The 13,738-nt window shown below is 47.9% G+C and overlaps 1 protein-coding gene across 9 annotated transcripts in view; it reads left to right on the top strand.

Moving 5' to 3' along the window:
• Positions 1-13,738, top strand: part of PTPRK (protein tyrosine phosphatase receptor type K) — a 595,004-nt gene that overhangs the window by 227,678 nt on the left and 353,588 nt on the right. For all 9 annotated transcript variants that reach the window (XM_068167885.1, XM_068167878.1, XM_068167884.1 and 6 more), the window contains exon 4: positions 12,912-12,993. In XM_068167885.1, the coding sequence (XP_068023986.1) occupies positions 12,912-12,993 (82 nt within the window). The remainder of the gene's footprint in view (positions 1-12,911; positions 12,994-13,738) is intronic.

The following is a 13,738-nucleotide window of genomic DNA, read 5'->3' as shown; positions in this document are numbered from 1 at the left end:
GGCTGCTTTTCAGAAGTAATGAAGTCTTGATGCTGGAGCTGACACATGAGTGACTGAGCCTCTCTGGAGCAGTGCACCATGAGTCAGAAGGTCTAAACACTCCAGTTTGCTCAGATCATGGAATCATAGGGTTGGTTCAGTTGGAAAAGTCCTTCTAAATTGAATCTCCCAAGTGCAGATGGGATGGGCTGGGCTGGGATGAAATGGGATGGAATGAAAGTAAATGGAATGGAATGGGATGAAATGGGATGGGATGAAATTAAATGGAATGGAATGGGATGAAATGGGATGGAATGAAATTAAATGGAATGGAATGGAATGGGATGAAATGGGATGGAATGAAATTAAATGGAATGGAATGGGATGAAATGGGATGGGATGAAATTGAATGGGATGAAATGGGATGGAATGGGATGGGATGAAATTAAATGGGATGGAATGGGATAAAATGGGATGGGATGGAATGGTTGGAAAAGCCCTTGAGATTGATGTGTCCAACCATAACCTAACATCTCCCTGTACACAACTGTTAGACCATGCCCCTAAGATCCTCATCCAAATGTCTTTTGAACATCTCCAGGGATGGAGCCTCTGCCACCCTCATGGTAAAGAACTTCTTCCTGAGGTCCAACCTAAATCTGCCCTGCTCTACTTTCAAACCACTGCCCCTTGTCCTACCACTACAAGCCCTGGCAAACAGTCCCTGCACAGCCTTCCTTCAGACACTGGAATCATGCTCTAAGCTCTCTCCAGAGCCTTCTTTCTTGACCAGCCCTATCTTTCTCAGCCTGTCTCCATAGCAGAGGTTCCCCAGCCCTCTGATCATCTTTGTCACCTCCTCTAGACCTGCTCCTGCAGGTCCATGTTCTTCTTGTGTTGGGGACCCCAGAGCTGGACACAGAGCTCCAGGTGAGGTCTCACCAGAGCAGAGCAGAGTGGCAGAATCACCCCTCCCTATCTGCTGGCCACACTTCTTTTGATGCAGCCCAGGCTGCCATTGGTCTTCTGGGCTGCCAGTGCCCATTGCAGGCTCATGTCCTGCTTGTCATCCTCCAGCACCCCCAAGTCCTTTCCTGCAAGGCTGCTCTCCCTTACATCCTCCCCCAGCATGGATTGATGATGAGGATTGCCTCAAGCCAGGTGCAGGACCTTGCACTTGGCCTTGTTGAACATCATGAGGTTCACCTGGGCCCAGTTCAGCTTGTCCAAGTCCCTCTGGATGTCATCCTGTTCCTCTGGCATATTGACCTCACCACTCAGCTTGGTGTCATCTAAAACCTCGCTGAGGGTGCCCTTAGTCCCATTGTTTATATCATTAATGAAGATGCTAAACAGCACTGGTCCCCAGCATGGGGATGTGATGAAGAGGAATTAATCCAAGACTGTCAGGAAGCCTGAGGAGGAGAGCCTAGAGTTGGGAGGAAAAGAACTGGGTCTGCTGAAACTGAGGGAGAGGGGCCATGGTTTAATGGCCACGATGGTGTTAGGTTGGTGGTTGGAACTGATTACCTAAGAGGTCTGTTCCAAATGAAACAATTGAGTGACTCTGTGAATCTGCTAATTCCATGTGGATCAGTTGAGGGATTAGAGAAAGCCTGATTGTGACACCTCTTTACAAAGGGCTTTTATTCATCCCAGATTACTAGCTCCACATGCTGTGTCCCTGAAGATAGAACAGAGTATCTGTCAAAGCTGATAACTTACAGATGGCCTGGACCAGTTTGACCATTGATCAGCATTCTTTGGATAAACCTATATAGTGTTTGCTAGCACACAACATCACACTCTGTGTGACCAAGTCCTTGTTGAAATGCAAAGAGGTTAGCAGCACATGTAGGCAAACAGCTGGCTATCAGCTGCTGACTGCAGAACTGGCTTAGTGTCCTATCCTTAGATGCCTTCTAGTTCTCTTCCAGTACATGGATGTGTGGCTGTTATGTCCTTGAGCTTTGCCTTATGGTTTAGGTTTGGGATTTCATTGAGCAGTTTTGTGGGATTTGGTATCCAGAGTCATAGAATCACAGAAGTGGTTTGGCTACAGCTTCCTGAAGGGAGGTTGTAACCAGGTGGGTCTTGGTCTCCTCTGCCGGGCAACCAGCACCAGAACAAGAGGACACAGTCTCAAGCTGTGCCAGGGGAGGTTTAGGCTGCAGGTGAGGAAGAAGTTCTTCCCAGCCAGAGAGATTGGCCACTGGAATGTGCTGCCCAGGGAGGTGGTGGAGTCACTGTCCCTGAGGTGTTCAAAAAGGGATTGGATGTGGCACTTGGAGCCATGGTTTAGTTGTTTGGTATTGGGTAATAGGTGGAACTTGATGATCTCTGACATCTTTTCCAACCTGGTTGATTCTATGGTTGGAGAAGACCTTTAAGATCATTGAGTCCAACCATTCTCTAACTCTACCAAGGCTGGTGCTAAGCCATGTCCCTCAGCACCACATGTCACAGAAATGGATGCAGTGCTGCAGGTAGGGTCTCACCAGAGCAGAAGATAGAGGCAGAATCATCTCCTTTGTCCTACTGGTGTCAAGACCACTTGACTGTGTTCTTGCTATGTCAGTCAATGCAGCAGATGTCTTTGCAGATGGACCAGGAGAGGGAATGTAGAAGGGAAAAGGGCTAACATGACTTTTGTAGGTATATTCAAGGTAAGGATTTTAAGGGGCAGAGGATGTTCTTTGCCCCCAAGTCTCTGTCTTGTTGATTTTTGTCTGCCTGTGATGTGCCTGGCTTCACTTGTCAGTAACTTGTCTGCTCTGATCCAGTTCCATTTGTTCAGCTCCTTAGCAGCTCACTCTTTGTGCTTCTCCCTGCAAGCTGAGAACACCTTGGGAACAGCTACAGCTTTCTGCTCCAAGTAAATGCAAGGAGTGACAAAGAGCCTCGTGTTTAATTCTTTCATTATTAGTGCTGTAAGTCCTGAAAGCTCTAAAAAATACCCCAGGACAAAATAAAAAGAGGTCTGGAAAATCCCTTTTAAATGAATGTAGCATCTTGGCCTTGGCCAGTGGTAGATCTGTGTCGATCCTGACTGATGTTTATCCTACCCATTTCACAGCCAGAATGCTGCAGCCACTGCTCGAGGTGCTTCATCATCTCCACTACACATTTCTGATGTGCAAATCCTTGAGGGGGGGGTGGGGGAGGAAGGAAGAAAAAATAGAAGAAATATTTTACTGTCACCAATCTCAACTTCTAGTTTCTGCTTTAACTGGGAAACGAGGATATTAATCTGCCTTGTCTGGTTTCATTAAGCAGGGCAGGTGAGAGCGCGGGGAGCCGAGCGATGCTGACAGCTGGGATGGCTGCGGCGTGCCTCTGCTAATGTTTCCAGCAGGAGAGAGGGAATTTTCAGACAGATTTTAGTGAAATGAAATCTTGAGTGTCTGGAGGATCCCTAGGGAGGCAGGGTGTGGGGGTTGAAGCTGTTCAGGTTGCCTAGCTGGCCAAGAAGGCCAATGGCATCCTGGCCTCCATCAGGAACAATGTGGCCAGCAGGAGCAGGGAAGTCCTTGTGCCCTGTGCTCAGCACTGCTTAGGCCACACCTTGAGTCCTGTGTCCAGTTCTGGGCTCCTCATTTTAAGAAGGATGTTGACATGCTGGAATGTGTCAAGAGAAGGGCAAGGAGGCTGGGGAGGGGTCTGGAGCACAGCCCTGTGAGGAGAGGCTGAGGGAGCTGGGGTTGCTTAGCCTGGAGAGGAGGAGGCTCAAGGGAGACCTCATTGCTCTCTACAGCTCCCTTCAGGGAGGTTGTAGCCAGGTGGGGGTTGGTCTCTTCTCCCAGGCACCCAGCAGCAGAACAAGAGGACACAGTCTCAAGCTGTGCCAGGGGAGGTTCAGATTGGATGTTAGGAAGAAGTTCTTCCCAGAAAGAGAGATTGGCCACTGGAATGTGCTGCCCAGGGAGGTGGTGGAGTCCCCATCCCTGGAGGTGTTTAGGAAGAGCCTGGATGAGGTCCTTGGTGCAATTGTTTAGTTGATTAGATGGTGTTGGATGATAGGTTGGGCTTGATGATCTCTGAGGTCTTTTCCAACCTGCTCAATTCTGTATTACTTGCTGTTTCTGTATGTTCCTGTGCAGCCTGATCCAGGTGACGCTGCTCTAGCAGGGGGTTGGTGTTGGTGGCCTCCAGAGGTCTGTTCCAACCCCTACCATTCTGTGATTCTACAGATGTTGCTTAGTGGTTTCAGACTCTGCTTGGTTTGATTTTATTGCAGTTCTCCATAGTCTAATAGCTGTGCAGGTGTGGATGCTAGAGAGAAGACAAACTGAACTCACTTGGGTTTCAGTCTCTGGAGGGGGATGGCATAAACTTCACTGACTTGGCAGAACTGAGATCCCGAACCGTTTCACCCAAGGGTTTGATTTGCTGTCCTGGGAATTCTCCTGGGTCCTGTGGGTAGCAAAGGCTGCACCACTTAGGCACAGAAATGGAAGTAATTATGTTGTCATCATTTCTAAATGAGCTTGGTGAAATTGCCTGTAACTTTCAGCAGGGAAATGCTTTTTATTATGTCAACAATTCTGCATGTCAGGTAAACATTTGGGCAGCTGCCCCTTCACATAGCTTCTGCTAAGTCAGGGATTTATTGATTTATTTTTCCTTGTAACATGAACTTATTTTCACATTCAGATTCAGTGTTAGTTTTTGGGTAATTAAAATCTTTACTTTAGTCTTGGTGGTGAATGGTGTCACATCCAGCTGGTGGCCAGTCAGTAGTGGAGTCTCCCAGGGATCAGTGCTGGGCCCCATCCTCTTTAACATCTTCATTGATGATCTGGATGAGGGCATTGAGTCCATCAGCAGTAAATTTGCAGATGACACCAAGCTGGGGACAGGAGTTGATCTGCTAGAGGGTAGAAAGACTTTGCAGAGAGACCTTGATAGGCTGGACAGATGGGCAGAGTCCAACAGCATGAGATTTAACACATCCAAGTGCCGGGTTCTGCACATTGGCCACAACAACCCCAGGCAGTGCTACAGGCTGGGGTCAGAGTGGCTGAGAGCAGCCAGGCAGAGAAGGACCTGGGGGTGCTGGTTGATGGTAGGCTGAACATGAGCCTGCAGTGTGCCCAGGTGGCCAAGAAGGCCAAGGGCATCCTGGCCTCCATCAGGAACAGTGTGGCCAGAAGGAGGAGGGAAGTCATTGTGCCCTGTGCTCAGCACTGGTTCGGCCACACCTAAGTTTAAGAAGGACATTGAGAGACTTGAAGGTGTCCAGAGAAGGGCAACAAGGCTTCCCTGCTCCTGCTGGCCACACTGTTCCTGATGCAGGGCAGGATTCCACCTGGACACACTGTTGGCTCATGTTCAGGCAGCTGTCAACCAGTACCTCCAGGTCCCTCTCTGCCTGGTTTTCTTCTGGTTTATGCTTGGTTCCCTCATAGAACCTCATCCAGGCTCTTCCTAAACACCTCCAGGGATGGTGACTCCACTTCCTCCCTGGGCAGCACATTCCAGTGGCCAATCTGTCTGTCTGTGAAGAACTTCTTCCTAACTCCTCTGCTTTCTTTGCTTCCCAGTGAGTTTGCTCATTTGTTTGGTTCACACATTGAATTGAAACTATGTGGGAGGTGTCAAAAAGAGATCAGACTGCACACCATCAGGACAGGCACACTGAAGCAGTCACTTCCAACCCCTGTCATCTTCTGATTCTGTGAAAGTTTTCAGCACTTCTGGCCTCTGATTGAAGTTGTTCTTATTGTCACTTTCGGTGCTGGGATTTTTCACAGAGCTGATGCCTCCTGTTTGCTCTTCAGCAAGCACTGCAATTGATCTATGGACAAATTTGATTGCAGATAATGAAGCAAGCAGAAGCCCCCCTATAGCTGAAGGAAAAAAAAACCCATGTTGTGAGCTGATGGTTTTATTTCCTTTTCCCTATTTCTATCTCAAATTCCTTTTCAGCTCTGGCAGGTGATTTGTATTAGAGCCTTGCAGGGAACAAAGAAGTCGATGAAACACTCCATTCCTGGTGTAACTAAGCCTTTTAGGAGTCACTTTTATCTAATTGATGTATGGGTGTATGAATGTTTGCTTCATATGTATATAGGATGCTCTGACAGGACTGCTGTCAGCACTGGGAGGTTCTCCTCTTCTTTGCTGCTGTGAGTCACAACTGGGCAAGCTCAGGGGAGGACAAGGAAGGTCTGGAAGTGTGTTGGCAGTCCCCAGCTTGGTGAGGGTGCTGTAGAGGTTACCAGGAAAGAGCTTTGAATGAAACCTAGGGGGAATTGTGTTCTGAGGGTAGGGTTTGGGCTGCAGAGTTGTTCACCCTCCATCCTTTGCGTTTCATTGGCTGTGTGTGCTTTGGGATTGCTCATTCTGATCAGGCTCTCAAATGAGATTGTTAGGAGGGTGGCTGAATTTTGTATCCTGACAAGAGTCAGGGTCAGAACAGGTTTTATGAGGGTGCTGAGGGAACTGGGGGTGTTTAGTTTGGAGAAGAGGAGGCTGAGGGGAGACCTCATTGCTCTCTAAAGCTCCCTGAAAGGAGGTTGCAGTGAGGTGGGGGTTGGGCTCTTCTCCCTGATATCAGGTGATGGAAGGAGAGGAAATGGCCTGAAATTGTGCCAGAAAAGGGTGAGGTTGCAGATTAGGAACAATTTCTTTGCTGCAGGAGTGGTCAGGGATTGGAAGAGGCTGCCCAGGGAGGTGGTGGAGTCCCCATCCCTGGAGGTGTTCAAGACGTGTTGCCATGGCACTGTGGGACACGGTCTAGTGGGGATGGCGGTGCTCTGTTGGTGGTTGGAGTGGACAACCTTCGAGGCCTTTTCCAACCAAAAGAGTTCTGTGATTCTATGAGTTAAACATTTGGTATGCCCAGTCCTCAAGTCAAATGTATTGTATATTCCTGCAAGTGGAGGCTTAGCCTTCTTGGTCATTATGGGATGCAATGTTAGGGCTGTGTGGAAATGGGAAGCTTTGAGTATTCCTTAAGCAGTAAACTTCAGCAAGCAAAATCTCTTTAGTGGTCTCTGCTGTAATAATTGCTGCTCTTTGCATTGCATTCTAATATTGGTGAGTATTACACAACCTTTTATTTCTGGAATAGTATTAGGTGAAGAGTGATTTTTCATCATCTGCATTTTAGAGCTGGGATATGAGAACAAAGGGTGTGCTATTTTGCAGTTCTTGGCATACACAAACCCCTCCACATCCTAGGTGTTTCCCCCCCCCCTCTTTTTTACTGTATGTTGGAAGTCAGATGGTTCATTTTCAACCATGGAGCCCTTTGAGACGCATCAGGAAGCCTATGGATAAGGCTGAGCTGATTGATGTAGACTAGTTGGATTTCCAAAGGGCTTTTGGCCATGACTACAAAAGCTTGTAGTGAACCTGAGCTGCTGTTCTGTGAGAAGAAAGATAGTTCCATGGATACATCACAGAATCACCAAGGTTGGAAGAGACCTCAAAGATCATCAAGTCAAACCTGTCACCACAGACCCCATGACTAGACCATGGCACCCAGTGCCACATCCAATCCCCTCTTGAACACCTCCAGGGATGGGGACTCCACCACCTCCCTGGGCAGCACATCCCAATGGCTAACAACTCTCTCTGGGAAGAATTTTCTCCTCACCTCCAGCCTAAACCTCCCCTGGCACAGCTTCAGACTGTGTCCTCTTGTTCTGGTGCTGGTTGCCTGGGAGAAGAGACCAACCCCCACCTGGCTACAGCCTCCCTTCAGGGAGTTGTAGAGAGCAAGAAGGTCTCCCCTGAGCCTCCTCTTCTCCAGGCTAAGCAACCCCAGCTCCCTCATGCTCTCCTCACAGGGCTGTGCTCCAGACCCCTCCCCAGCTTTGTTGCCCTTCTCTGGGCACCTTCCAGCAACTCAACATCTTTCCTGAACTGAGGGGCCCAAAACTGGACACAGGACTCAATATATGGTTGTGGGGCCTATAGAAGGTCTGTCACAGTATCTCCACCTGTGAGTGTTAGGGCACTGAAATAATAGGGATATTTTGGTGTAGATAACAAGGGAGGTTGTAGACAGGCGGATGATGGTCTCTTCTCCCAGGCACCCAGTACCAGAACAAGAGGACACAGTCTCAGGCTGCACCAGAGGAGGTTCAGGTTGGATGTTAGGAAGAAGTTCTATAGAGAAAGAGTGATTGCCCATTGGAATGGGCTGCCCAGGGAGGTGGTGGAGTCGCCGTCATTGAAGGTGTTCAGAAGGAGACTTGATGGGGTGCTTGGTGCCATGGGTTAGTTGTTTAGGTGGGTTGGATTGGTTGATGGGTTGGACACGATGATCTTGAAGGTCTCTTCCAACCTGGTTTGGTTTATTCTAATAAAGGTTTATTCTATTCTAAAATAATGCAGGCAGCAGAAACCCCTCACTTCACACACACACCACTGGGCTTGGGGCTTGCCATTGACCCTCACCGTGGCCTTCTGTAAGTTGTCAGCTTAGAGCCCAGTGATGGGTCAAAAAAAAAAGGCCAAAAGAAAGTGTTCTGAGTGGTTAAGCATAAATTAGATAATGATCTTGTGCTGGTTTATAAATTATGAGTCACTCACATCTTGATTACTCTGTGCCAGCTCTGCTCTCCTTATCTTCAAAGAGTGCGAGTTCAGTTAGAGCTTGAGAGAAGGATGAGGAGTTTAATCAGAGAAAAGGGAATGGCTTCTGTAGAAGGCAGACTGAGTAATCTGGGACTCTTCAAATGTGAGACAGAATTACTTGGGGACATACAATAGAGGTCTACAAAGTTGTGCATAATGCAGCAAGACAATTGGGGTCAATTTGTCACTGAATTGGGTCGTTAAAGGAGGCCAGGTACAAACCAGACAAATGGAAATGGCTCTTGATGCTGGCAGGGGTAAACCCACACCTAGTGCCAAATGATACTGTGTTCCCTGGAAGCTTACATGGTTTTAGGGGGGAAATGGACTGATAGGAAGACAGGGAGGTGCATTAGGGATGGCTAAATGTGTAGAGCACGTCCAGTTCAGGGAATTCTGACACTGAACCTTCATTAGCATCTGAATGCAGCCACTTCATAAACAAGGAGATGCCATTTTATTGGGAGGCCTGAGCATCACATTGGAGCTGTCTGGAAAATTCAGGGGTCAACTCTGGATTCCCTTGAGTGGCATTTGAACTACCTGAGCTATTCAGCATTTCCACTTCCCATTCAGTGGGGTGACACTGGTACAAACCAGCCAGGAGAGCTGTCTCCACAGCCCTGCTCTTTGCAAGGCTGATTCATCCCCTGCAAACAGCCTCTCCTCTCTATTAGAGGCAGCCAGCATCTCTCAGAAGAGCACTAGATGAGCACACAATTAAATTGTGATAAGTGGAAGGACATTTATAGTTGCAGAGGCAGCTAATGTTTTCTGGCTGGAGTGATCATCTGCATGAATTTTTTTCTTACCAGCTGAAATGAGAAGTGGCTAAGCCATTCTTCCTGGGGTTGTAAACTGAGCAGCACTTCCAACTAGCTGCAGGAGTCGCTCCCAAAGCACTGGGGGCTGATTAGGATAAAGCTTCTCTGGTGAGAGGAAGAGCTCAGCAGTCTGGGATGGGGGGGGGGGGGGGGGGGAAGGACTTCCTCAGGCCTTGGTCTGGCTTTTAAATTGCTGCTTTCACCTCTACCTATCCCACTCCCCTTTTCCATTTCCCATTTCAGCTGTGAACAGATGTTGCCAAATTAAAGGCTGATGAGGATTTGCTGATGGAGCTGTGCCTTTAGCTGAGCAGTGCCTACAGTTGTGAATGCTTTATAGCTGTGTTTGTACCAATTATGAATGTAAATAAAAAATGATCTACTGCTGTAGATGTGAAATCTCAGCTCTCTCAGCTCTCTGTCTTTCTAATCACTTCCTTTTTCCTTTACTTACCTCATAAACATCGCTCCCCATAACGTTTTGTGGGTCTCTTACGTTTTGGTGTTTCTTGATGGGTTTTTGGCTCTCTTGTGTTGTGTCTTTTTCTCCTCCATGATCATAGAAGCACAGAATGCTTTGGGCTGGAAGGGAGCTCCAAAGCTCATCTTGTCCAACCTCCCTGCAACAAGCAGGAACATCCCTCACTAGCTCAGGTTGCTCAGAGCCTTGTCAAGCCTGACCTTGAGGACCTGCAGGAATGGGACCTCAACCACCTCCCTGGGCAAACTGTTCCAGTGCTTCACCACCCTCATGGTACAGCACTTGTTGCTAACATCCAATCTACATCTCCTCTCATTTCAAACTGTTGCTCCTTGTCCTGTCACTTCAGGCCTTTGTAAACAGTCCCTCTGCAGTCTTCTTGCAGCTCCCTTTAGGTACTGGAAGGCCACTCTAAGGTCTCCCTGGAGCCTTCTCTTCTCCGAGCTGAGTAACCTCAGGTCCCCCAGCATGTCCTCAGGGGTTTGGTGTTGCAGCCCTCTGTTCATCTCCATGTCCCTCATCTAGACATGCTCCATCAGGCCCATTTTCCACTCTTTCCTGTGCTCTCTACAGCTACCTGAAAGGGAGGTTGTAGCCAGGTGGGAGTTGGTCTCTTCTCCCAGACAGGCAGCACCAGAACAAGATGACACAGTCTCAAGCTGCACTTGGGGAGGTTCAGGCTGGCTGTTAGGAAGAAATTCCTCATAGAGAGAGTGATTGCCCATTGGAATGTGCTGCCCAAGGAGGTGGTGGAGTCACCATAACTGGAGGTGTTCAGGAGGAGACTTGATAGGGTGCTTGGTTGCATGGTTTAGTTGATTAGATGGTGTTGGATGATAGGTTGGACACGATGATCTTGATGGTCTCTTCCAACCTGGTCTGGTCTGGTCTGGTCTATTCCTATTCTATTCTATTCTATTCTATTCTATTCTATTCTATTCTATTCTATTCTATTCTATTCTATTCTATTCTATTCTATTCTATTCTATTCTATTCTATTCTATTCTATTCTATTCTCATCCTACTCCTGGAGAATGAGAATTAATTAACCATAGAATCACAGAATTGTTTGGGTTGGAAAAGCCCACTAAGATCCTCCAGTCCAACCATCAACCAAATGCCACAATGCCAGGAGAGGTTTCAGGTTGGATATTGGGAAACATTTCTTCGCTGCAAGAGTGGTCAGGGATTGGCACAGGCTGCCCAGGGAGGGAGGTGGTGGAGTCCCCATCCCTGGAGGTGTTGAGGAAATGCATTGGCTGTGACACTTGAGGACATGTTTTGTTGGCCATGGTGGTGTTGGGTTGATGCTTGATCTTAGAGGACTTTTCCAACCAAAACAGCTCTCTGATTCTAGGCACAGGTGGGGCAAGAACTTGGATGTGAAGACCATACCTTCATTTCCTTTGTGCAGAGTGATTTCCCCATTGCCTTGCAAGAATGGATGAAGTTAAGGGCTGCTGCATAAATCTCAAGCTCTGGCTTGCTCTTTTCATTGCCACTGGGGAGTGCTGCACTATTTTTGTGCTGCTGCCTTTTCTCTCCTGCAATTACTCTGCAGAAGGTTGCAGGCGGCTGGAGACTGCACTGTGACCCCACCAGGAGCATCAATTTTGCTCAACCTGGTTGATCAGCTGTGTGCTGGGAAGCTGAACCTGGCTGGAAGTGATGGTGTTTTTCCAAACTGAATCATGTGTGTACATGTGGCAGTGTGGAAGCTGTCTGCTGTTAATTAAGAATAGAATAGAATAGAATAGAATAGAATAGAATAGAATAGAATAGAATAGAATAGAATAGAACAGAATAGAATAGAATAGAATAGAATAGAATAGAATAGAATAGAATAGAATAGAATAGAATAGAATAGAATAGAATAGAATAGAATAGAATAGAATAGAATAGACCAGGTTGGAAGAGACCTTCAAGATCATCAAGTCCAACCTATCATCCAACACCACCTAATCAACTAACCCATGGCACCAAGCACCCCATCAACTCTCCTCCTGAACACCTTCAATGATGGTGACTCTACCACCTCCCCAGGCAGCACATTCCAATGGGCAATCACTCTCTCTGTGTAGAATTTCTTCCTCACCTCCAGCCTAAACCTCCCCTGGCACAGCTTGAGACTGTGTCCTCTTGTTCTGGTGCTGGGTGCCTGGGAGAAGAGACCAACCTCTGCCTGGCTACAGCCTCCCTTCAGGTAGTTGTAGACAGCAATAAGGTCACCCCTGAGTCTCCTCCAGGCTAAGCAACACCAGTTCCCTCAGCCTCTCCTCACAGGGCTGTGTTCCAAGCCCCTCACCAACTTTGTTGCCCTTCTCTGGACACCTTCCAGCAAGTCAACCTCCTTCCTAAACTGAGGAACCCAGAACTGGACACAGGACTCAAGGTGTGGCCTAACCAGTGCAGTGTACAGGGGCAGAATGACCTCCCTGCTCCTGCTGGCCACACTGTTCTTATTGCAGGCCAGGATGCCATTGGCCCTCCTGGCTGCCTGGGCACACTGCAGGCTCATGTTCAGCCTACCATCGACCAGCACCCCCAGGTCTTTCTCTGCCTGGCTGCTCTCAGCCACTCTGACCCCAGCCTGTAGCTCTGGATGGGGTTGTTGTGGCCAATGTGCAGCACCTGGTACTTAGATGTGTTCAATCTCCTGCCCTTGGCCTCTGCCCATCTGTCCAGCCTGGCAAGGTCCCTCTGCAGAGCCTCTCTACCCTCCAGCAGATCAACTCCTGCCCCCAGCTTGGTGTCGTCAGCAAATTTACTGCTGATCAACTCAATGCCCTCATCCAGATCATCAATAAAGACTTGAGATAATGAAGGTGCTTTGCTGGTGTGCTACAAGCAGCAAAGCCAAAGCAAGTTGTGGAGCTGGAGCTGCAGCCCTGTCAGTAATATCTGTTCCTTTCAGCCATCAGACCTTGTAGGGCCTTCAAGTAAATGAAAAAGGCAATGTGTCTTGTATCTCCCTGCTTGCCACTGTGGGAATTGTGTAGGAATGAGTGCTGTAAACATTTCTCCTTTCATTTTGACAGGTAATATTTGAAGCTGAAGTCTCAGATGGGAGAAATGGCTACATTGCCATTGATGACATCCAGGTTCTGAGTTACCCTTGTGGTAAGTAATGATTAAGAGCTGCATTTTTCTCTGCCTTTTCAGGACACATTTGATATTGCTGCAGACTGCTGAGTTTTCATCACTTGATCACTGATGTTCTTTGTTCTTTCAATAGCATTTTTGTTGCAGCTTCCAGGGGAAAATGTAGTGTGGCAAGAGCCTTTTACCTGGGCACAATCTTTGTCTGCCTGAAGCATGGAGGAATACAAAAAGCAAGAGATTCTTCCTTGCCTTTTTAGTCCTCCCAGAGTTGGTGTAGGTAATCAAGGCAGGTTTTAATGTGAGTGTGTGCACTCAGTGGGTAAAGGAAACTGAATTGACAGATGCATGTAGTAGGAGGTTTATCACATTTCATGCCCTTGTTCTTTTTTCTCCCCCCCCTCCCTCCCTCCCTCCGCCTTCAAACAGACTCAGACAATGTTGGGAAAAAAAAGAAGCTCCTGGCTACTGAACTGCTGAGGGTTTGGCTTTTGTTGTTTTGTGGCCAGACTTCAGATACTTCTGTTTGCCTTTGCCCTGCTTAATGCTGGGGAAGAGTTGCAGGCATGCACACAGCGGTTGTGGTAATGAGAGCACTCCACAAAGAGAAAGTTGTGAGGAAAACCAATCTTCATGTGGACTTTTGTCACTTGTTTTTGTTGGCAGGGGCACTTGTGTTCTGCTCAACTCTTTTGATCCTCCCCACCCCATCTCCTTTCTGAAATGTAATGTCGCTGTAATGAACCTTATGGCTCAGCATTTTGAG

This window comes from Melanerpes formicivorus, unplaced genomic scaffold (assembly GCF_026170545.1).
Source record: "Melanerpes formicivorus ecotype bairdi unplaced genomic scaffold, bMelFor1.0.p_v2 SCAF_124, whole genome shotgun sequence".
NCBI classification, from domain to species: Eukaryota; Metazoa; Chordata; class Aves; order Piciformes; family Picidae; genus Melanerpes; species Melanerpes formicivorus.
Note: the sequence above shows the minus strand (reverse complement) of the source record. Positions and strands in the feature narration are given on the sequence as shown.